Below are 21,386 nucleotides of genomic sequence, written 5' to 3'. Positions count from 1 at the left end.
CATTATGCAAAAAAGGGTTCTTAAATAACATTTTTTTTAAAGACATAATCTCCAACTTTCATTTCTTCTAACTAGATAATTGCCTGTAGCTAATTTACTGCGATCATGAAACGTGCAATTTAGAATCCAATCTTGCAGGACCTTAACAATTAGACTCGTAATTATTAAGGATTATTGGCCATATATAAGAATGTGTACAGATACTAGAAACCATACAGAAAAGTTAAGTGAGTACAGCATACGATGAAGCCAACGGAAATCAAAAAACCCTATCGAATGGAGGAGTTTCTGCGTCCGCAGATGTTCCAGGAGGTGGCTCAGATGGTGCATTTCCAGTGGCGGAGGAATCCGGTGGACAATAGCATGGTGAACGCATCCATGGTGCCCTTCTGCTTGTCGGCGTTACTCAATGTCCTGTTTTTCGGCTGCAATGGTTGGGACATCATAGGACATCTTTGCCTGGGACGTCCTGCCAACCAGAATCCGCCCGTGCTTAGCATCACCACTTACTTCTCGATCAGGGGATTGATGCTATTCCTGAAACGAAAGGAAATCGTTGAGTTTGTTAACGACTTGGATCGGGAGTGCCCGCGTGACTTGGTCAGCCAGTTGGACATGCAAATGGATGAGACGTACCGAAACTTTTGGCAGCGCTATCGTTTTATCCGTATCTACTCCCATGTGGGTGGTCCGATGTTCTGCGTAGTGCCATTAGCCCTATTCCTCCTGACCCACGAGGGTAAAGATACTCCTGTCGCTCAGCACGAGCAGCTCCTTGGAGGATGGCTGCCATTCGGTGTGCGAAAGGACCCAAATTTCTACCTTTTAGTCTGGTTCATCGACCTGATGTGCACCACTTGCGGCGTCTCCTTTTTCATCACCTTCGACAACCTGTTCAATGTGATGCAGGGACATTTGGTCATGCATTTGGGCCATCTTGCTCGCCAGTTTTCGTCCATCGATCCTCGCCAGAGTTTGACCGATGAGAAGCGATTCTTTGCGGATCTTAGGTTATTAGTTCAGAGGCAGCAGCTTCTTAATGGATTGTGCAGAAAGTAAATAATGAAAATTATTCATTGAATTTATTGTAATTATATTATATTTACCAATATCGAAGATACAACGACATATTTAAAGTGGCCTTCCTGGTGAGCAACTTTGTAGGCGCCGGTTCCCTCTGCTTCTACCTCTTTATGCTCTCGGAGACATCAGATGTCCTTATCATTGCCCAGTACATATTACCCACTTTGGTGCTGGTGGGCTTTACATTTGAGATTTGTCTACGGGGAACCCAACTGGAGGCGGCGGTGAGTTCTTTTGGATAAGTCCACAGTAAAGCCACAAATTATGCAACATTACAAATTCACAGTCGGAGGGGCTGGAATCGGCGTTGCGAAGCCAGGAATGGTATTTGGGAAGTAGGCGGTACAGGAAGTTCTATTTGCTCTGGACACAATATTGCCAGCGAACACAGAAACTGGGCGCCTTTGGGCTAATCCAAGTCAATATGGTGCACTTCACCGAAGTAAGTCAAATTAGAACGGAATAAATATATCTAATGTTATAAGTTTTGACTTTCAGATAATGCAGCTGGCCTATAGACTCTTCACTTTCCTTAAATCTCACTAAAAGAATTGACCTTTTCTTTTTTTTGCCTTTTCTGCTTGCCTTTATTTGTAAACAGTATGTGGTATGACTTACATACTTTAGGCTTAAAAAAATATAGTTTATATGTAACTTGTTTTAAATGTTGTTGATTTTCGATTCCGTAAAGTAGAAAATAAAGTAAACTACGAACTTAAATACGCCGTAGCTTAAAAAATGCTCATGATATCAAAAAAAAAGTAATTAATTTTAAATAGAGAAAAACTGGTGTTCCTTAGTTGCTGCAATGTTTTGAAGAAACGCATTGGTAATGATGCTTTCTGAGGACAAGCAGAAAGAAACAAGTGGCAGAGTGTCCATTAACACTTGATGATTTTGTGGACTTGTAGGGGCATCCCGGGCACTTGTAAGGCTTCGCTTCCTGCTGACAGATGGCCGTGTGAGCCTTGTACTCCATCTGGTTGGCCTTGCTGTTTAGGCAGTAAGGGCACTTATATTTCCTAATTTTTGGTATGAATGCAACGTTTTTCGGATGATTTATCTCATTTTGAAAAGATTTGATACAACTGGGACACATTTGTAATAAATTTGGGTACTGCACAGGAATGGCACACTCCTTAGATGATCCCATATCCTGTTGCGAAGATTTGTAGATCGATTTTAAAACTGTGTTCAACGCGAGCTGTTTTGGTGGGTTGCCGGTGGGTTCTCCGGATTCCACAGAACGTTTCAGTGTTTTGTTTGGTGAAACTGTACATCCCTTTGATGAAACATCACGTGATTCGTTGCACTTCTTTGGCAAGTCTGCGAATTTCGTAATTTCCTTAGGGCATAAAACTGAGCTACTTGAAGCACTCAGGTCCAATGGTGATTCCTGGTCAGGCGCATTCAATTCCTTGGATTCTAAATTCAGCACAAGTGGTAAATCATTTCTTACATTGGTATTGTATAAAACTTACCCACGTGTTCCTTCAGTTCATTTTCTTTGCTCAACTTGCAGGTGGTCATGCAGTTGATCACGGTTCCGTAGTTGATCAAATCGATGATATGAAGGAGTTGCGCGTTGCAGTGGCATTTGTGGAGCACCAAAGTTCCGTGGTTGATAAAGGTTTTTAGCTTTAGGGTTAGCGGATTGGCTTTTCCCTTGCATTTGCCTGTCTTCATCACTCCGTAATTGGTCACTATATCCGTATTCAGCAGTTGTAAGTCGTTTCCCGTTTCGCTGCAGTTGCATTTCCGATCGAGTGTAATACCGTGGTTTAAAATTATGCTCGACATAGCGAGTTCCTTTTAATTCCTCCGAATTGTACAGTTCCGTCAAGAATAGCAAAAAGTTTCGATATCGATTATTACCAGAGCTGCCATTCGTTTCGCACAAGTTCGATTCGCACATCGCGTTCGATTTCAAAAATTTGAGGTTAACCCAGTGTTGGCCAATCTCGAAATTCGAAACCATTAAATAACAATACTCTCATTCTTCAGAACAAAAATGTTTTAGTTTTTCAGCTAATTCCAAGCTGAATCAATATTTATATTTTAAAAATTTGTTAAATCCTTAAAGCTTACATTTTTATTGGATACATGCATAACATATTTAAGTGCCTGGGATGGAAAGATATAATACAATGAGTAAATTTGAGCAGACATTCGAATCCCCTTCCTAAGAATCCTAGGCCTTAGTTACAACTATTCCTGAGCACCTTCCTTTCCACTAGTGACCGTTAATCCTACGGATGTGGATGTGGATTCCTGGCCACCCTTAACGAAGGGCGCCGTGGTCCTCCGGCTAGAATATTCGCACTTGTGGCTGCGGAAAGCCGGGGCAGACGCGGATTGACAGGTGGGCCCATGACTCGGTCGACAGGATCCATCTGGTTGTCGATTTGAGGCAGGGGCGAGGCCGGCGACCACTCTGAACTGGAACTGGAGCCGGGTGAGTCAGATCTTTGGGCAAATGTGACCATTTAATAACTTCTTTTCGAATCAGTATATGAATCCTTACCCCGCAGTATAGATGGGCGGTAGTTTCCGTTCGTAATTGCTGGTGCTGGGTGTGACCACGCCAGCATGTATCTCCTGCTGGTACAGCCCATAAAGCTCCCGCAACTCATCCGGCAGATCCACGTTGCCCTCTTCGATGAGCCTCCTCTGGGAGCTTATGATGTCCTCGCAGAGGCGTCGCTGTCTTTCTGCCCTAAGCAGTTGAAGGTCACGCCTGCGCAGCTCCGCCTGGCGAGCCAGCCGCTCCGCCTGCAGGGATACCTTGTCCGCCTCCAACTCGTGGACGCGGCAGAGCAGGGCTAGCAGTTCGCGTTCCTCATCACTGCTAATGCGCTCCGGAAGTTCCTGTTCGGAAAGGAAGATAATATTGCCCACAAATGGATAAATGCACCCCACTAAGACTCACATCCTCCAGTTTGACTCCCTTCTGGCGGCATTGCTCCAGCTCGTGCTCCGTCTTCTCGCGGATTTCCTTGTAGCGGCGAGTTTCCTTCTCTATGGCCGCCAGTTCTCCCCATGCATTTTTCAAAGCCACCGATCCCTCTGATTCAATGTCTGCGGAAAAACAAACCAAATATGAGTATTTCGTGATCAGTAATATGTGGGAGCACCCACCGTCATCGCCCATTGCGTCATATAGTTTCCCAATGCGTCCTTGCCAGTGGGAGATAATCATATGCTGCCGCTCAGCGTCCAGTTCCAAGCCCAGTAGATGGCTCTCGGCCTCGAGGAGTTTCCTGCGCAGTTTCATCTGCTGCTTAAAGGTGAGAACGATCTGTTCGCGCAGGTAACGGAGTTCCGTCTTGCGCTGTTCGTCCTGTTCTTGTACAGCTTCCGATCCAGCTCCAGATCCGGTGGCTCCAGCAGAGCCAGAAGCTGCTGCGGCTGCCGCTGCTGCAGCTGCTCCACTCCGAGGCCTTTCGGTTAGCATCTTGGTGCGCAGACGTGATACTTCATCGCGCAGCTCCGAAACGAGACTTTGGTAGTGTTTGGTGGGAAAGTCCTTGAACTCATCGATGTACACGGAGTTCTGGAGCTTGGTGGTGATGCTATTAGCTCGATCGGCGTAAACCAGAGTGTTCTTGGTCTCATCGCGGTGCTTACTTTCCGGTGCAACATGGGCAATCATTACGGTCTTGCAGCGACCACTCAGCGCCTCCTTGAGCAGCCTGGTTAGCTTGGAGTCGCGGTAGTTGACATACCTAGCTCCGCCGGATAGTCCATTGATAACGTTGCCCAGCGCCAGCAAGCTTCGGTTTATGTGGGCACCTTCCTGCAGTCGTTTACCCCTATTCTTTGTTTTCTTAGCCCGCTCCGATCCAGCCAGATCGGTGAGAAAGAGTCGACCTTGCTTGGTGCCCAGCGGCGTCCTTGCCTGAACCATAATACTCAGAAGGGCGTGACTGCGTGAGGAGGTTTGATTTGCGGCCGTCGGCTCCATGGTCCTGGCCTTGTTTCCCTTGAGCAACAGACTCACAACCTCCTTTCTGCTGGAAGTGGTAATCTCCGAGAGACCTGCTACGGTGATGCGCTGGCCACGATGATCCTCTCTCAGCTCCAAGGGTCCGCCAGGATTAAGGAGATCCCTTATAAGCTCGTTGTATATCTCCAGGTAGGATATGGAAACGCGACACGAATCCGCCTCCGCTGACTCGATGTGACTGAATATATCTTCTATGGCGCGCACCATTAGCCCGATGTCCTGGCTGCTTACGTCTGTGGAATCACAGGATGCGGTGGGTGGGGCGCGATCGCTGGTCTGCGGTTTCTTGCGCGGCACAGGTCCCAGCATGGTGTGCGTCTTTCCGGATCCCGTGGCTCCATAGGCGAAAACGGCCGCATTCAGACCGTTCAGGACATCCCTGACCAAGGGAGCCGTAGTCGTTTTGTAAACCTGCTCCTGGCTATCGTTCTCGCGGAAAACATGATCGTACGAATACTGCCGTGGACGACTCTTTCCACCATCATCGTACAGAAGTGATCCGCCGGAGACGACTTCGATGCAGCGTTCCGTGGCCTCCATACTGGGTCGAACCCGAACTGCCACCTGGAGAAGATTGGGAAGCTTTTATCACGTACTAAAACAACTGATTGGACGGAAAGAACTTCTTATCACATTATCTCTTCAATTGTAATATCAAATTTTAAATTTATGTAATTGTTTTCAAAATAGTATCTTCTCCATAGAGTATATACTCACCACTAATCTCTCCTCCTGCGCAGGTTGAGCTGTAGCAATGGATCGTCCTTGGGAGGAGTTGCTGCCCCCACTGCTGCCCGACCAGCTGCTCGCTCCAGCACTGGCCGCCATCGCTGCGATCCTTCAGATAAATGGCAAATAGCAATGGATATGTGGGTGGGTAGTCCTTGTGCAGCCACGTGCCGCCTTGCCTGGTTGATGACCTGACCTGGACAGGACCATTACAAATCGTGTCAATTTGTTGTAAACAATCGTAAAACTGCCATCAGCGCGGGAAACACCCAACGAACTCCTAATGGACTTGTGAATTTGCGCGCCAAGGTCTCGCCTCCTTACAGGGAATTTCTCTGTGGAGGAGGGTCCTTGGAGTCCCATGGCTCTTGTTTACCTGTGGCCCAAAGAACTCAAGGAGCTAAAGGAGCTGGCGTGCGCCATAAATCAAGCCGTGAACTTGAACACCCAAAAAGTGCCTGCGTGTCTCCGCATGCAAATCAAATGGAACAGTTCGATGGTCATCGAGAGGGTACTGTACCTCAACTGGGAACCCCGAAGTCCTCAAGAGTCTATTAACCTTCAAAGGTTCAGATTATGGAGCAAACTTCCAATAAAAAGTTGATGGATATCGAAAAAAATAATGTTGCCAACAATACTAACATTTTATCTATATTCTATGCTTCCAATATTTCTAATCATATATTTCAAATCATATATGGATTGTTTAAAGTTCCTGGACATTTTTCCTTTCTCGTATAATATTTACCATTAAATAGTTCACAAGTCCATTAGGAGTGCATCAAATTCAAATTAAATGAAAGTGTTGCCGGAAATAGAAGTGTCAATCCATTCACGCTAATCCATAATCCGTGTCCGTGTGCCTAACATGTTGTGACCTCTGACCCCAAACACCCAACACCTGTCACTCGTATAAAGGAAAACTTCGATAGCCCCGCAGCCAACTGTCGCTTCCCCAAAGCCATAATTAATTTCATTTGCCTAAGAGCTGCTCAATTATAAAACGTGGGACTTATTGAGTGCCAACGGGTTGGATTATTCATTTTAATGCCATGTTCCCATTCAGGTGCCATGAATTTGTGATGGAACAGCCCATAACAAAAAGACCAAGCTTCCGCGGCACTTGCTCCTCAAATATGTACACAAATTACAGGCCTTGAATGTCAACAAAGATGGGCGTTCGAATTGAGTGATGGGGTGTCATTCGATACACTGGGAAAAATTATAATAGCGATCGCTTGAAAAATATAGATATGTTGTAGGATGTTAAAGGAACTTATTGCGAAAACGTGCACGTACATATATTATATTATTTTGGCTTTGGTGCCTTCGACATCATCATATTACTAACATCAATTTCTATTTTCTATATAAACTGATTAAAGTCTTAATGTATTATAGATAAACTTGATTCCGAATGCAATATATAATTTATTAGTTATGATAATTCGTTGCCTATTTTGAAGGCAGTTAATTTGATAATGCCGAAAATCGATTTGAGCACTTTAATGAGCGCCCATTAATGCACCACCCACTTGAGTCCGATTTAAACCACCACCCACGAGGAGACCTCAACACTTTTGCCAGTTCTTGTTTAGAATTCCACTACGACGGGCTTGGGTCGTTTATTGAATTTGTGTAAATTGCCGGCAGACACGACACGAAGGCAAGTGGACAGGACTTCTGAATCAACTGGATGTGGGGCGGCATGTGGGTGGTATTCCCAATGGTTAGGGGTGGGTCATTCGACTGGATGGTTGGGTGGTGCAGTGGCTCGGTGGCTCAGTGACTTTGTCTTCGGTTGTTGTCGCACGTCGACTGTTAATGTTTTTAATGCTTTGGTGTTCCATGTTTTGATTTGCCGGCTAGTGAACCCCATGGGGGAGTTGGGGCCACGCGGAGGTGTGGCATTGTGTGGCCAACGCATGGTGGTCTGCTTAGAGCTCATTAGTGGTGCTCAGGGGGAGAATTGGGGCGTTCGGGTCGGGATTAATGGAGTGGCGCATATGAATTGGAGCTTTGAAAGGCGTTTTTCGAGGGAAAGTGTCCCGTTTCGGTGGGAAAGGGTAGCTGGAAAAGCCCTATAACTCCAAGCACGGCTAAGTAATAACACGTGAGACAGACTCTTTATGGCTAATGAGTTTGCTTTTCGATCCAGGACAGTCTAGTGAGTGATAAAGGACACATACCTTTTAAGTCACTCATGACAATGGCCATCGACCAAAAGGAATCCAAATAAACATACCCATCGATGGGGATCTGAATAAAACAAAAGACCCGTAAGCTTGGACAAATGGTTATAGTTATTTTGTATACGTTCGATATGCAAACGAGGTCACAAAATAATACCACTGCTTATTAAAGTTGTTATTCAAGTGCTTGATGTATTATAATTCAATATGGCTATGGTATTTATAATGTTTAAAATTGGAAAATTCCATTGCAGAGCAATACAATTTGGTATTAACCATATTTTTTGAAGTCTCAGTAGAATATCGTAGTATAACAGGTTTAAGTTTATATTAAAAGGAATTCTGTATTCTAAAACAAATAAGAGTCATATTGGATAAGCAAAAATTATGAGTATTTCCCTATTAAATCCTGCCAAGCTAACAAAGCCCTAGAAAGGCAAACACCATAATGCCAGACTGTAATTACCCACCAGGAGCATTGCGTATACGCAGTGGTGGTGATTGATGGCTCTTGTGACCTGGAGACGACTTAATTACCCACAGCCATTTCCCTTGGCACTCACTTGCCGGGTTTATTTTTAGTGGGCCATCGAGCTGAGTGACCAGCCCCCAACATGCATCCAAGGTGACGTCATTTTTGAAGTGGGCTTTGAATGCAAGTGCAAAACTTTTAACCTTCACGGGGTTTTCCAAATTAGCGCGTTTCGAGTTTCGAGAAAGTTGTGCGTGTCACGAAACTTTGAGAATTTCGACATTAAGTGGGCCAACTTGTCCGCATTGACGAGGCAGGCGAATTCTTTTCGCCATAAACAAAGTGGCCAGTGGCCCCAATCCTGACATGGAATAATGTAATATTTTACACTTGGCCAGCAAGTAAATCCGGCACCAAGTAGGTCAATTAAATGCGGTGCCCGCAGAGAGGAGCCACCCCAATCTCGGCTTACATTTCGATTATGTAAAACACACAATTGATAAAAACTTTTCAAGCACCTCTGCAGCGCGGTTCACTTACAAATAGTTTTGTATTGCACTTTATCCGCTCGGAAAACTATTCCGGACACGCCACTCGCCGAAAAAAAAGGCTTAAAGTCAAAAACACACCGGAAACACTGGGTCGCCAAGAACGTCGTGGAGTATCCGAAATGAAAGCGGCTTGTGGAACCATTCGCGTCGACGTACCAAACTCAACTGAAGCGTCCGACTCGGCCTGGTCAGAAAATAACGAAATTATAGGCATGTCCAGGGGGTGGAATGGGTTCCAGGTTGGGTGCCTGATGGGTGGGCGTTGTTCCGACTCCTGGCACGGCACAATCAACCAACTTTTGTTGTTGCCACGTTTTTACTACGGCATTGTTCAAATGCTAATGCGCCATTTTGCATACATTCCTGGCGAGTTCCACCTGCCGCTGGCCAGTTGTGGGTTAAATAGTCGGCCAAAGAGTCCGTCTCCAAGCTGTTAAGGTCCACTCCAATAATTGTTCACAAATAAAGGTATTTCCATATTTTTGTATGTATAGTTGAGGACCCAAAAAAGTGGGCAGCGATTTAGCACATTTTATGCAAATCATGCCAGTACTCCAGCACTTTTTTTTGGCATTTCCGCCACGTCAACTCCTTGAAGTCTGATAATAAATGTAGAAAATGGGTAAAAACCTTCCACATATCACCACGAAAGCATTAATTTACCCGGAGCCGAGTTATGGAAAAGTTTTCCGGGACGAGACATTGAATTGAAATCGGTTTGTGGAGCAAAGTGTCGATTATAATGGATTGATTGACTGACTGAATGACCCCAATGAGTGTTGGCATTTGCAAATATTTCAAGCCTTCCATCACACGACTGGAAATTTGCATTTGAGATTTCGAATTTGAATTTGGCAGGCCACAGAGCCTTGCCCCAATTACGGATTTTTACTGACATCCGGCGCTCGGACTCACGAGAAGGTCAGCACAAATTACACGGTCATAGAACAAGGGCTTGCGGTTTAGTAATTGAAATTTTTATTAGCTATTATTTTTACCATATAGAGCGTATGTGTACTTGTATTGTTTAATTTAATTTGATTCCTTTGCTGGCAATTCCATTTTAACTAAACGTTCGCAAAAAAAGACATCGTTGCGGTTTGTAAAAGTTTAAACAAAAGTTCCAACTGGCCAATACTTACGTATTAAATGCTAACTGAAATTTATATAACCTACAGTATTGCTGGGGGCTTAGGTTCGGGTAGTATTGGTGTATAATAGCCGGGCATATCAAAGCGCAAGGCAAACAGAAATCGCTTGATAAAACTGTGAGCAAATATTTAAAGTATTTGGATTGGCGGCAGGAGCAGGACTGAATTCGTCTACGGTTGTGGAACAGTTTTGGAATATCGCATAAGTTATTCACGGGTATCCGGTTTCACTTTTCCCTTCTTGCATCGTTTTCGGCTACTAAATTGTAAATAGTTTTAGTTGGGCAGCAAGCGGTATCCCCAGCCCCTGGATCCTGTGTGTGTGTGCTCGTTTATATTAGGCTAAATGCGTTTGGCTGATGCTAATGGAATTCGCTTTCTCTGGCCTGCTGTGCTTGTGTATGTGTGTAATTGTATAATTGTCCTTATCAATATGCTCAAAATCTTATCGTCATTGTCAGCTGAGTCTGTTGCGGTCCTCAGTTGTCCCCAGAAATCTTGGGAGCTCTTGAGAAGCAGCAGAGGACTGGAACAGACCAGATAATGCAGATTATTGTAATGGTTGGCATGTTTAGAATATCGATGCGAGGCTTAGACACAAGGCTCTACGTAGTTGCCCGGAAACAGACCGGTAACTCCATCCATGACGCCCTCCCACCAGCCGTCGTCGTTTTTCTTGAGCACGTACAGCACTGAGCTTTCTTGGAAGCTCAGCTCGTCGTCCTTGTCGGCATAGTAGTCGTAAATGGCTACCACTGGAATGTTTGTAAGAATTAGTAAGGTATATTGTTAGTGGCTCGAGTTGGCCTACCCTTCTCAATGAAGTTCTTGGGCACCCAACCGGGTAGGTTCTGATCCTCGGGCACTATGGGCGCCAGCTGCGGTCCCGTCGATGTGCGTGGTCGTCCGAAGTCCTGATGCTCATCCTCCGGCGGTGGCGGAGGTGGCAAGGGGGGCGACTGTGAGCCGGGTCGAGCGAAGTTCAAACTGAAGTGATTCCTTTGGCAAAAAATATTCGGTTAATATACAAGATAACATGTGTATTTCATGGGGTTATACGCAGTACAATCTCAAAAACTTAGTATAACTTAGTTTAGCTGAGTATAACCCTCAATTAACAGAGAAACATGCAATTTACCTATTTGGATTCCTGGATTTGCACAGAGAACAATAAATAGGTTATATTTACACAAAGAAGGGAATGCATTTTCCAGAAACTTACCTGTTGATATTGCGTCCCAAGGTGTGCATGCCAATGTGACTCTGCTCGGTCATCTCGTGCTGCGACACTGTTAGTGGCGAAGGAGGAGCTGCTACGAATTGCAAACCGCATTATTAGTATTGAGCTATTGCAGAATAATCAATTTAACTCACGTGGCATACTGCTCCGATCGTCGTACGTAGTGGGCGGCGGCGGTGGCAGCGATTGCATCATGCCCGCGGAGGGCAGGTTTACATGGGTGGCTATCTGCTGGCTGGGTGGCATCGGGAGTGCACTGTAGCCAGCCGCTCGCTCATTGCCCGCCGCTCCGCCGCCTGTGGTGGTGGTAGTCATCGTTGAAGAAGCCGTCGACATTCGCTTTGGATGCCCAATAGGATAGTTTGGAGCGTAATGCGATGGCACCTGTGGTGGATTGACCACAGGCGGAGTGCGGTACTCCCGCGAGCTCTTGCCCAGTGTCCCGGTATTGCTGACCGACTTGCCCAAGGTGCCAGTGTTCCCAGCCCGCGACATCTGCGGCGGAGTTGGGGGCTTTGTGGTTGGCGGCGGTCCCACCGACGGTGGCAATAGGGATTGCACGGACCCATGGCTGGAGCCTCGATGTTTCTGTCGCACCTGCGAGTGCTGGGCCGAGTTAATGCCGTGGCCAATCTCGTCCAACATCGAGTAGTCGATGGGCTTGCGCACATATTTGATGGGCTTCTCCGGATTGATGGGCGCCACGATCTTAAACTGGCGCGAGCTCACCTTGTTAGCCGTAAGCACGCCAATCTCTCTGAGCGATGAAAATTAAAACAATCAAAAATAATTAATACAAATAAAGTGAATCGAAAGAACAAAATAGTTATATACGATAAGAATGAAGAAAGAGACGTTCAGTTTTATCAGCACGTCTGATGCATGTATGTATGTATGTTCTTTATGAAGCTTTTATCACCGATGAGTCGTACTTACAGACATAAATTTTCATTCTGTATTGTTTGTCGTTTTAAAATATGCATATCTCCTTTTCCTATTCTAGTTTACTGCTGTTTCACTTAAGCAATTGGTTGTTCTTACCTCCTGGCCACCTTCTCCTTGTGGATGTGCACCGTCTGGGCGATGTGGTTCATCTGGGACTCCATCTCGCCGAGCTGCTGGGCCTGGAGCTCGAGGAGCTGCATGTAGCTGTAGGCGAGCGTGTTGATCTGGTAGGCCACGCTGGCCAGCGACTGGGTGGTGTAGTTCTTGGTGGCCTCCAGGGCCGCCTTCTTGTTGTCCGCGCGGTAGTAGGTGTCCTCGCAGTAGTCGGCCACCCGCTCCAGGTTCGTGTAGCTGTCCCGCAGACTCTGGCGGCCATCGGGGATCTCGGTGCGTATCAGAGAGGCTAGTTCGTCCATGATGTTCTCGCTGGCCATGGGGGTTTCGGTCAACATGGGTGTGGATGCTGCAGGCGAACGGGAAACGAAAAGCCAATTAAATTCCCCGCTTTTCCGCACTTTTCACGCCCGTAAACATTTGGGGCGTGGGCTGGCCTCTGCCGACGTCTACGCCCAGCTGCTCCAGTTGATCGCTGGAGCGGTTTAATCGGACGAATCTCGCGTGCACTCACTTTATTGACTATGCGATTGCACAACAGATGCTTTTCCGGGCTGGTTGCTACGTTTTAAATGCAGTTAAATGCAGTTTTTCATTACATTTTCCGTGAAAAAAGAAAGAACGCTGGTCGGTGCTGCAAAGTACTGGCGCTTGAATGATTTTTCAACACTGTATCAGTGCAGACACATTTGGTATTATTTTCGAAATTTATGTTCTGTAAAACAGAGTGTTCAAATTTTCCAAAATTTAATTATTAGAAATAGCATTACTTTATTTCAGTTTCATTTTAATTAATAATTAATTTATAGCAGCTTTTAAGTGTTTGCCAATCAGAATCGATACATATGATTGTTCAGTATTTCCCTATTCGCGCATTGCGGTCACACTGGTTGTGAGTAATATATTTTTTCGGCAATATTAATTTTAGCTGTTGTCCAAATGTCTCACCAAACGGGTATCCGAGGTTTGTTATCTTTGGGAAGCACCTAATCCGCATAACTAGAACACCCTTTGTCTTTTCAGCCAACGAGCAGCTGGCCAAGGTGTTTGGCAAAGCGAAGAATGGAAAATTTCGCGTGATAAAAGTTTCGATCGAGAATGGTGAGTGGATTTGCTCCAGAAACGTATATACACACGATATATACTAGGCATACGATTTGATAACGAACCCGCATCCGCTTTCACCCCTCCCCAAATTACAGAGCAGCTCAGTTGCGGAGCCACGGCGGAGACGAAAAAGGACTGGGAGCGCGACTACGACAAGCTGATAGGTCCCCTGCTGGAGAAGGATGTGCCCTGCTATATTCTCTACCGCCTGGACACCAAGATCCCGCTGGGCTACAGTTGGCTGCTGATCAGCTGGACGCCGGACACGGCCAGCATCCGACAGAAGATGGTATATGCCTCAACGAAGGCCACGTTGAAGACGGAGTTCGGATCAGCATATATCACAGAGGAGCTGCATGCCACCACTCTGGATGAGTGCACGCTGGAGGGCTATCGCCGGCACAAGCAGGATTTCGCAGCCCCAGCTCCATTGACCAGCAGGGAGGAGGAGCTGAAGGAGCTGCGAAAGACAGAGGTTCACACCGAGATCAATACGAACACGCGGCACCAAACTCTGGGTGGTATCAATTGCCCGCTGAGCGAGGCGACCGTGGCTGCCGTTCAGGAAATGGTGCGCGGCAAGCACGACTACCTTCAGTTCCGCATCGATCTGGAGGAGGAACAGATCCACGTTTCGCGTGCGGCCAAAGTGGAGCTCGCCGATTTGCCGAAGCAAGTGCCCGAGGATCATGCACGATACCATCTCTTTCTGTTTCGGCACACGCACGAGGGCGACTACTTCGAGTCGTACGTGTTCGTCTACTCCATGCCTGGATATTCCTGCTCCGTGCGCGAGCGCATGATGTACTCAAGCTGTAAGGCTCCTTTCCTCGACGAGCTGGCGGCCCTTGGCGTGGAGGTCGTTAAGAAGGTGCGTTGATATGAATGCGAGTGGGTGTGGCTGCACTAAAAGCACTAAAGATTAGGCCTATAAAAAGCAAAAACCGTGCTTATATTGTATGTGATTTATTTATTGCTTTCAAATCTCCAAATTCATTATACTTTTGATTCACGATCTCTAGAAATATTTTGAATCATATTTAGGTCATGTCTCACTTTTTATAAATCATAAATGATAAGTAATTTTAAATCATACTAAATCTGATTCATGTTTGCTAACAACGTTTTACATTTCAGCTTGAAATCGACAGCGGCAGCGAGCTGACCGAAGCCTTCCTGCAGGACGAGCTGCACCCAAAGAAGATTCTACACCGACCGGCTTTTGCCAAGCCCAAGGGGCCACCAAACCGAGGCGCCAAGCGCCTCACGCGTCCCACCGCCGAGGACTAAGTCTGAATCCCGATCCCACCGAGTCAATTCTATTTATCCCCCTTCTACGTACTGTTTCCTAGCAGAGCATTTAATTTATTGTATCCAAACGTTCATTTCTTTTGTGTTGTGTCTATCTGTCGTCCCGTGTCTATATTTGTCCGTACGCCAGTCGATATCTTTAGAGGCACTAGGCATCAACTGAAACATCGCATAGCAGCCGCCAAAGTGGGCTTCCTTAAATGTATTCTTGTCTATGTAACTTTAGATGGACATATATGCAATTTATTTAAATTAAAAAAACAACTAAGTTTACACTGGCGTCTTCTTTAAGCCTTCGCGACTCACTTGATCGTGTCCAGCGATACCTGTTCGGATGTTTTCTCGTCGTGGGCCTTGAAAAGCTCTGGGTTTTGGTCCTCTGTCAGTTTTTTGAACGCCTGTTGAATGTTTTCGTCGCGATCGAGTCGCCATTTGTACTGCCAGTAGCGAACCTCCTCCATCGAGGTCCCGGATGCCTTCATCAGCAGCAACGACGTCACACCAGCCACGCCGCCCAAGAAACCTCCAATGATTCCACCTGCCGCCATGCCCCGCAGACCCAGATTCACTTTGTACAGCGAGCCGGTGACAGAACCAGCGGCCAAATATTCGTAGATTGAGGATTTTCCACGGTACACCGACATGCAGGTGATGATGCCGCTGTAAGGAACACATTTTAGTATCACACAGATACAGATTTGACTTCGTATTGCTGAACTTACAAGTAGGATGTGGTAAAAAGTCCCACTCGCCAGCCCCATTTGAAGCCGCCTTTGGCGAAGTTGACTGTGAATTGATCTTGCAACTTTTTCTGTAATTATGATTAGGAACATGATTATAACATATTTAAATGGTAATAAGTAGATACCTACCTTGGCATCAAAGTGCGATTTAAAGGCTGTGGCCTGGTTGTTCTCCATGAAATTCATGTAGGCCACGCGCGATTGTGTAACTCCGCCGTAAATTGCTCCAATGAGGAATCCCAGGAAGCCGGCCTGATAAACAGAGTTAAGCTCGGAGGATATGCTGCCAAACTCGCTATTTAAATGTTTTGGTTCATCAGTAGATCTTAGTATAAATGCAATTATTAGTTTCTTACTCGATTGAAAACATTTGTTTGAGGCGCTCCAGTCCCGTTTCTTCTGGTAGTTTACTGTCCAGAAAAGCCTTGTAGGTTTTATTTTCCTTATCGACTATTTCATCTGCGGCGCCTTGGAAAGTTGGCAGGATACCTGCGATCAGAAACCGGCGTCCTTTCCACATAAAATTCATTTTTTAAGCGTGTTAAATAATCAAGTTAAACGAGAACAACAAACTCAGCTGTTTGCCGGTCTGTTAGTGTTGGAAAGTGTGCATGTCATTGGTGTTGCCTAACTCTCGTTTTAGTTGTTTCCAATTGGAGTGTGTTTGTTGATAATAAAATTATATTCTTATTATAACTTAAGTTACATACACATTTAGGTTTTCATACAATTTTTTTATCCTTCACACTTTTAAATTTATTTTGTCGCCAAAAACAATTTTATTGTATTTACAAGTATTAGCCATAAATTTATGTACTGCACCTTACGTTTTGCTTTTGACGTTTACCAACACAGCACAACGCCGCCAAACGCGTTGTCGGCAAACATTTGTTGTGAAATTTTCTACGTTTTTACAATTTAATTCATAGCAAATCCAATTTATTGTTATTAACTTGAACGCATAAAGTGCTTCTGCACTTTGGAAAACTGAAATCATGATGTACGACAACGAGGAAGGTGAGTAAAATGAATTGCGAAATGTGTGCATGCACGTTGGCGTGTACCGAAATTAACATGGCGGCTGGAGCGCTAGGGCTCCGCATTATTAGCAATGAAATTCAATGGTCAAATAACATCTTGCAGAGCTGTACGAGGAGGAGAATGCCGAGGAGATCTCCCACGAGCTGTGGCAGGAGGCCTGCTGGATCGTGATAAACGCCTACTTCGACGAGAAGGGTTTGGTGCGGCAGCAGCTGGACAGTTTCGATGAGTTCATTCAGATGTCGGTGCAGCGCATTGTGGAGGATTCCCCCGCCATCGAGCTGCAGGCGGAGGCGCAGCACACATCCGGAGAGGTGGAAACCCCGCCCAGATTCTCTCTGAAATTCGAGCAAATCTATCTTTCCAAGCCAACACATTGGGAAAAGGATGGTTCGCCCAGTCCTATGATGCCGAACGAGGCCCGCCTGCGAAATCTTACTTACTCCGCTCCTCTCTACGTGGACATTACGAAAACCAAGAATGTCGAGGGCCTGGATCCCGTGGAAACACAGCATCAAAAGACTTTCATAGGCAAGATTCCCATTATGTTGAGATCAACGTACTGTTTGCTATCACAGCTTACTGATCGTGATCTTACGGAGCTGAACGAGTGCCCGTTGGATCCCGGCGGCTACTTCATCATCAACGGCTCTGAGAAGGTGCTAATTGCCCAAGAGAAAATGGCCACCAACACAGTGTACGTGTTCAGCATGAAGGATGGCAAGTATGCCTTTAAGACTGAGATTCGGTCGTGTTTGGAGCACAGTTCCCGACCCACGTCTACTCTGTGGGTAAACATGATGGCAAGGGGATCACAAAACATCAAAAAGTCAGCCATTGGTCAGAGGATTATTGCCATCTTACCGTACATCAAACAGGAGATACCCATTATGATTGTATTTCGAGCTTTGGGTTTCGTGGCCGATCGCGATATTCTGGAGCATATTATCTACGACTTTGACGATCCCGAGATGATGGAAATGGTGAAACCTTCTCTGGACGAGGCTTTCGTGGTCCAAGAGCAAAACGTTGCCTTGAACTTCATTGGAGCTAGAGGAGCACGTCCCGGAGTCACAAAAGACAAGCGTATAAAGTACGCTAAGGAAATTCTGCAAAAGGAAATGCTGCCCCACGTTGGAGTATCCGATTTCTGCGAGACCAAGAAGGCATACTTTTTGGGCTACATGGTTCACCGCCTGCTCTTAGCCTCTTTGGGCAGGAGAGAACTCGATGATCGAGATCACTATGGAAACAAGCGACTTGATCTCGCTGGACCCCTCCTAGCCTTCCTCTTCCGTGGGCTGTTCAAAAACCTGATGAAAGAGGTGCGCATGTACACACAGAAGTTCATCGATCGCGGAAAGGACTTCAACCTTGAACTGGCCATCAAGACTAACATCATTACTGATGGCCTAAGGTATTCCTTGGCCACTGGCAATTGGGGCGACCAGAAGAAGGCGCATCAGGCGAGAGCCGGTGTCTCCCAGGTGTTGAACCGCTTGACCTTCGCCTCTACTTTATCCCATTTGCGGCGTGTCAATTCGCCAATTGGCAGAGATGGTAAACTGGCCAAACCTCGTCAGTTGCACAATACTCTTTGGGGTATGCTGTGTCCCGCTGAAACTCCTGAGGGAGCAGCTGTCGGTCTGGTGAAGAATCTGGCGCTCATGGCTTACATTTCTGTGGGATCACAACCTTCTCCCATTCTGGAGTTCTTGGAGGAGTGGTCTATGGAAAACCTGGAGGAAATTGCTCCCTCTGCCATCGCTGATGCCACAAAGATCTTTGTGAACGGCTGCTGGGTGGGCATACATCGTGATCCTGAGCAGCTCATGGCAACGCTTCGTAAGCTGCGTCGCCAGATGGACATCATCGTGTCGGAGGTGTCCATGATTCGAGACATTCGAGATCGTGAGATCCGAATCTATACAGATGCTGGTCGCATTTGTCGACCACTTCTGATCGTGGAAAACGGATCGCTGCTGCTTAAAAAGACTCATGTGGAGATGTTAAAGGAGCGAGACTACAACAACTACAGTTGGCAAGTCCTGGTGGCCTCTGGAGTGGTGGAGTACATTGATACCCTTGAGGAGGAAACGGTCATGATCGCTATGTCTCCCTACGATCTGAAGCAGGACAAGGATTATGCTTATTGTACCACATACACACATTGCGAGATCCATCCAGCCATGATCCTGGGCGTGTGCGCGTCCATTATTCCTTTCCCCGATCACAATCAGAGTCCGCGTAACACCTATCAAAGCGCTATGGGTAAGTTTATGAGTATTCATTACTGTTTTACTTGAAATGAATGTATTTATAACTTTCTTGTCATCTTTTATAGGTAAGCAAGCTATGGGCGTGTATATTACCAACTTCCATGTGCGTATGGACACACTAGCCCACGTACTTTACTATCCTATGAAGCCACTTGTGACCACACGTTCCATGGAGTACCTGCGTTTCCGAGAACTACCAGCTGGCATCAATTCAATCGTGGCTATCCTCTGCTACACTGGCTACAACCAGGAGGATTCTGTCATTCTGAATGCTTCCGCTGTGGAGCGTGGATTCTTCCGCTCTGTGTTCTACCGATCATACAAGGATTCGGAGAACAAACGTGTCGGGGATCAGGAAGAGAACTTTGAGAAGCCTCATCGCGGCACCTGCCAGGGAATGAGAAATGCTCACTACGACAAGTTAGACGATGATGGAATTATTGCCCCAGGAATTCGTGTATCTGGCGACGATGTAGTTATTGGCAAGACAATTACTCTTCCTGAAAACGACGACGAACTGGACAGCAACACGAAGCGTTTCTCCAAACGAGATGCCTCCACTTTCCTGCGAAACTCTGAGACGGGTATTGTGGACCAGGTGATGCTTACGCTCAACAGCGAAGGCTACAAGTTCTGCAAGATTCGAGTGCGCTCCGTGCGTATTCCCCAGATCGGCGACAAGTTCGCTTCTCGTCACGGACAAAAGGGAACGTGCGGAATTCAGTACCGTCAAGAGGATATGGCCTTCACCTGCGAGGGCTTGGCACCCGATATCATCATCAACCCCCACGCTATCCCATCTCGTATGACAATTGGTCACTTGATCGAGTGCCTGCAGGGCAAACTGGGATCCAACAAGGGAGAGATCGGTGATGCTACACCCTTCAACGATGCCGTCAACGTGCAAAAGATCTCCACCTTCCTTCAGGAGTACGGCTATCATCTTCGAGGCAATGAGGTTATGTACAATGGCCACACCGGACGAAAGATAAATGCTCAGGTAAAGTGCTTCACTTTTAACTTGCAATAATCTTAAACTAATCAGTCCCTGAACGATAGGTTTTCCTGGGGCCCACCTACTATCAGCGTCTTAAGCACATGGTGGACGACAAGATTCACTCTCGAGCTCGAGGCCCCGTCCAGATCCTGGTGCGTCAGCCTATGGAGGGTCGTGCTCGTGATGGTGGCTTGCGTTTCGGTGAGATGGAGCGTGATTGCCAGATCTCCCACGGCGCCGCTCAGTTCCTGCGAGAACGTCTATTCGAGGTCTCCGATCCGTACCGCGTGCACATCTGCAACTTCTGTGGCCTCATTGCCATCGCCAATCTGCGCAATAATACTTTCGAGTGCAAGGGCTGCAAGAACAAGACGCAGATTTCCCAGGTGCGACTCCCATATGCGGCCAAGCTTCTCTTCCAGGAGCTGATGTCAATGAACATTGCGCCGCGCCTGATGGTCACCTAATCAGACCGTAATCCGTGTCCAGACCACATAATAGCCCTAAGCTAAATGCTAGCAGTTAATTATTAAATTACCATAATTGTGACAACTCAATTAGGTGCTTTGTGTGGCATTTTCTATTATTCCCGGAACTGGAGCGAATACCTGCCGAGCATTTTTAAAGACGCGAACGTGCCACAAGCGGATTTGGGCGAAAGTCTGCACGGGTTCAAGAGCTGTTAGTGGAATGTGATTTATTTGCTTATTTGTAATAAGTTATTTTGCTCACAAACATTTCTTGAGAGGGTATATAGGACATTGAAAGGTTTTGGTATTATTTGTGATTAAATTTGTGTGTAATGGGTATTTACCTAGTTGGCAATCCCTATTCGTTTTAGGAAATCAAATAATCTGCGTTCTGGGTACTGACTCTTTCTTTGCTCCAATTTTTCTTTGGTAATCCCCTAACAAAGTCCATTATCCAGCAAAATACCTTTGCCCTAAGCGTATCCTAAATTCGGCTTTTACATAGAAAGCCTTTCCATTCGCATTTATATTTTTGCCGAGCTTTTGTTGCCTTCTTTGATTTTGACGTAATGCTTTGGCCCGCGGTCTGTGACGCCCAGTGACAAAAGGGATTAGTTCTTTGTTGTCGGATGTGGATTGTGTGCGGTGGAGAAGGTGGTGGAGCTGGTGGTGGAGCTGTAGCCACAGCCGCCAATCGACTGACAGTTATTAATTGCCACTTGACGTGGCTCCGACGGAACGAGCAGCATCGGCCCAACCGAACTCGTGTCGCTGCCAATGCTGATACCAATGTTGGGGCTGATGGCCAAGACCATGCTGACACCCATCAGTCAGCCCGCCTGAGCCCGGCTTATGAGTAATTGAAATTGCGTGTAAATCCGCGAACGCGAAGTGGCGCCGCGATAAGAGAGTTCAGTTCAGAGCAACAAAAAAAGCGGAATGAAACACTCCACTT

At 46.4% G+C, this 21,386-nt stretch overlaps 7 protein-coding genes across 11 annotated transcripts; 3 read left to right on the top strand and 4 right to left on the bottom strand.

Annotated features, from left to right (window-relative positions):
• Positions 1–243: 243 nt before the first annotated feature.
• Positions 244–1,629, top strand: LOC117144831 (odorant receptor 88a). The gene is made up of 4 exons (XM_033310216.1): positions 244–1,055; positions 1,118–1,307; positions 1,370–1,525; positions 1,582–1,629. Exons 1-4 carry the CDS (start codon positions 244–246, stop codon positions 1,627–1,629), a joined length of 1,206 nt encoding a protein of 401 aa, XP_033166107.1.
• Positions 1,630–1,879: 250 nt separating this feature from the next.
• Positions 1,880–2,915, bottom strand: LOC117144482. Its single transcript, XM_033309662.1, has 2 exons — positions 2,565–2,915; positions 1,880–2,508 (listed from the first exon to the last, which is right to left on the bottom strand). Exons 1-2 carry the CDS (start codon positions 2,881–2,883, stop codon positions 1,880–1,882), a joined length of 948 nt encoding a protein of 315 aa, XP_033165553.1. The 5' UTR covers positions 2,884–2,915.
• Positions 2,916–3,165: 250 nt separating this feature from the next.
• Positions 3,166–9,363, bottom strand: LOC117145606 (kinesin-like protein KIF19). 2 transcript variants are annotated; one of them, XM_033311320.1, is made up of 6 exons: positions 9,023–9,363; positions 5,807–6,014; positions 4,222–5,653; positions 4,013–4,161; positions 3,608–3,951; positions 3,333–3,549 (listed from the first exon to the last, which is right to left on the bottom strand). In XM_033311320.1, the coding sequence occupies exons 2-6, from the start codon at positions 5,915–5,917 to the stop codon at positions 3,333–3,335; spliced, it is 2,253 nt and encodes a 750-aa protein (XP_033167211.1). In that variant the 5' UTR covers positions 5,918–6,014; positions 9,023–9,363. The 2 variants fall into 2 exon arrangements, with proteins under 2 accessions (XP_033167212.1, XP_033167211.1); XM_033311321.1 differs by lacking the exon at positions 9,023–9,363 and having other exon boundaries at positions 3,166–3,549; positions 5,807–5,917.
• Positions 9,364–10,574: 1,211 nt separating this feature from the next.
• Positions 10,575–13,141, bottom strand: LOC117144380 (abl interactor 2). Of its 4 annotated transcripts, none has more exons than XM_033309510.1 (7): positions 12,998–13,141; positions 12,466–12,832; positions 11,559–12,181; positions 11,407–11,497; positions 11,323–11,334; positions 10,996–11,183; positions 10,575–10,939 (listed from the first exon to the last, which is right to left on the bottom strand). In XM_033309510.1, exons 2-7 carry the CDS (start codon positions 12,819–12,821, stop codon positions 10,776–10,778), a joined length of 1,434 nt encoding a protein of 477 aa, XP_033165401.1. In that variant the 5' UTR covers positions 12,822–12,832; positions 12,998–13,141; the 3' UTR covers positions 10,575–10,775. The 4 variants fall into 4 exon arrangements, with proteins under 4 accessions (XP_033165401.1, XP_033165402.1, XP_033165403.1 ...); XM_033309511.1 differs by having other exon boundaries at positions 11,407–11,494; XM_033309512.1 differs by lacking the exon at positions 11,323–11,334.
• Positions 13,142–13,422: 281 nt separating this feature from the next.
• LOC117144619 (twinfilin) lies at positions 13,423–15,174 on the top strand. The gene is made up of 4 exons (XM_033309914.1): positions 13,423–13,447; positions 13,507–13,584; positions 13,686–14,461; positions 14,728–15,174. Exons 1-4 carry the CDS (start codon positions 13,423–13,425, stop codon positions 14,878–14,880), a joined length of 1,032 nt encoding a protein of 343 aa, XP_033165805.1. The 3' UTR covers positions 14,881–15,174.
• LOC117144621 (RPII140-upstream gene protein) lies at positions 15,119–16,230 on the bottom strand. Its single transcript, XM_033309915.1, has 4 exons — positions 16,001–16,230; positions 15,774–15,939; positions 15,624–15,712; positions 15,119–15,561 (listed from the first exon to the last, which is right to left on the bottom strand). The coding sequence occupies exons 1-4, from the start codon at positions 16,171–16,173 to the stop codon at positions 15,204–15,206; spliced, it is 786 nt and encodes a 261-aa protein (XP_033165806.1). The 5' UTR covers positions 16,174–16,230; the 3' UTR covers positions 15,119–15,203.
• A 262-nt stretch (positions 16,231–16,492) lies between these two features.
• Positions 16,493–20,518, top strand: LOC117142950 (DNA-directed RNA polymerase II subunit RPB2). The gene is made up of 4 exons (XM_033307274.1): positions 16,493–16,661; positions 16,788–18,956; positions 19,030–19,964; positions 20,024–20,518. The coding sequence occupies exons 1-4, from the start codon at positions 16,640–16,642 to the stop codon at positions 20,426–20,428; spliced, it is 3,531 nt and encodes a 1,176-aa protein (XP_033163165.1). The 5' UTR covers positions 16,493–16,639; the 3' UTR covers positions 20,429–20,518.
• Positions 20,519–21,386: the final 868 nt, after the last annotated feature.

The sequence above is a fragment of the Drosophila mauritiana genome, chromosome 3R (assembly GCF_004382145.1).
Source record: "Drosophila mauritiana strain mau12 chromosome 3R, ASM438214v1, whole genome shotgun sequence".
In the NCBI taxonomy this organism is placed as follows: domain Eukaryota; kingdom Metazoa; phylum Arthropoda; class Insecta; order Diptera; family Drosophilidae; genus Drosophila; species Drosophila mauritiana.
Note: the sequence above shows the minus strand (reverse complement) of the source record. Positions and strands in the feature narration are given on the sequence as shown.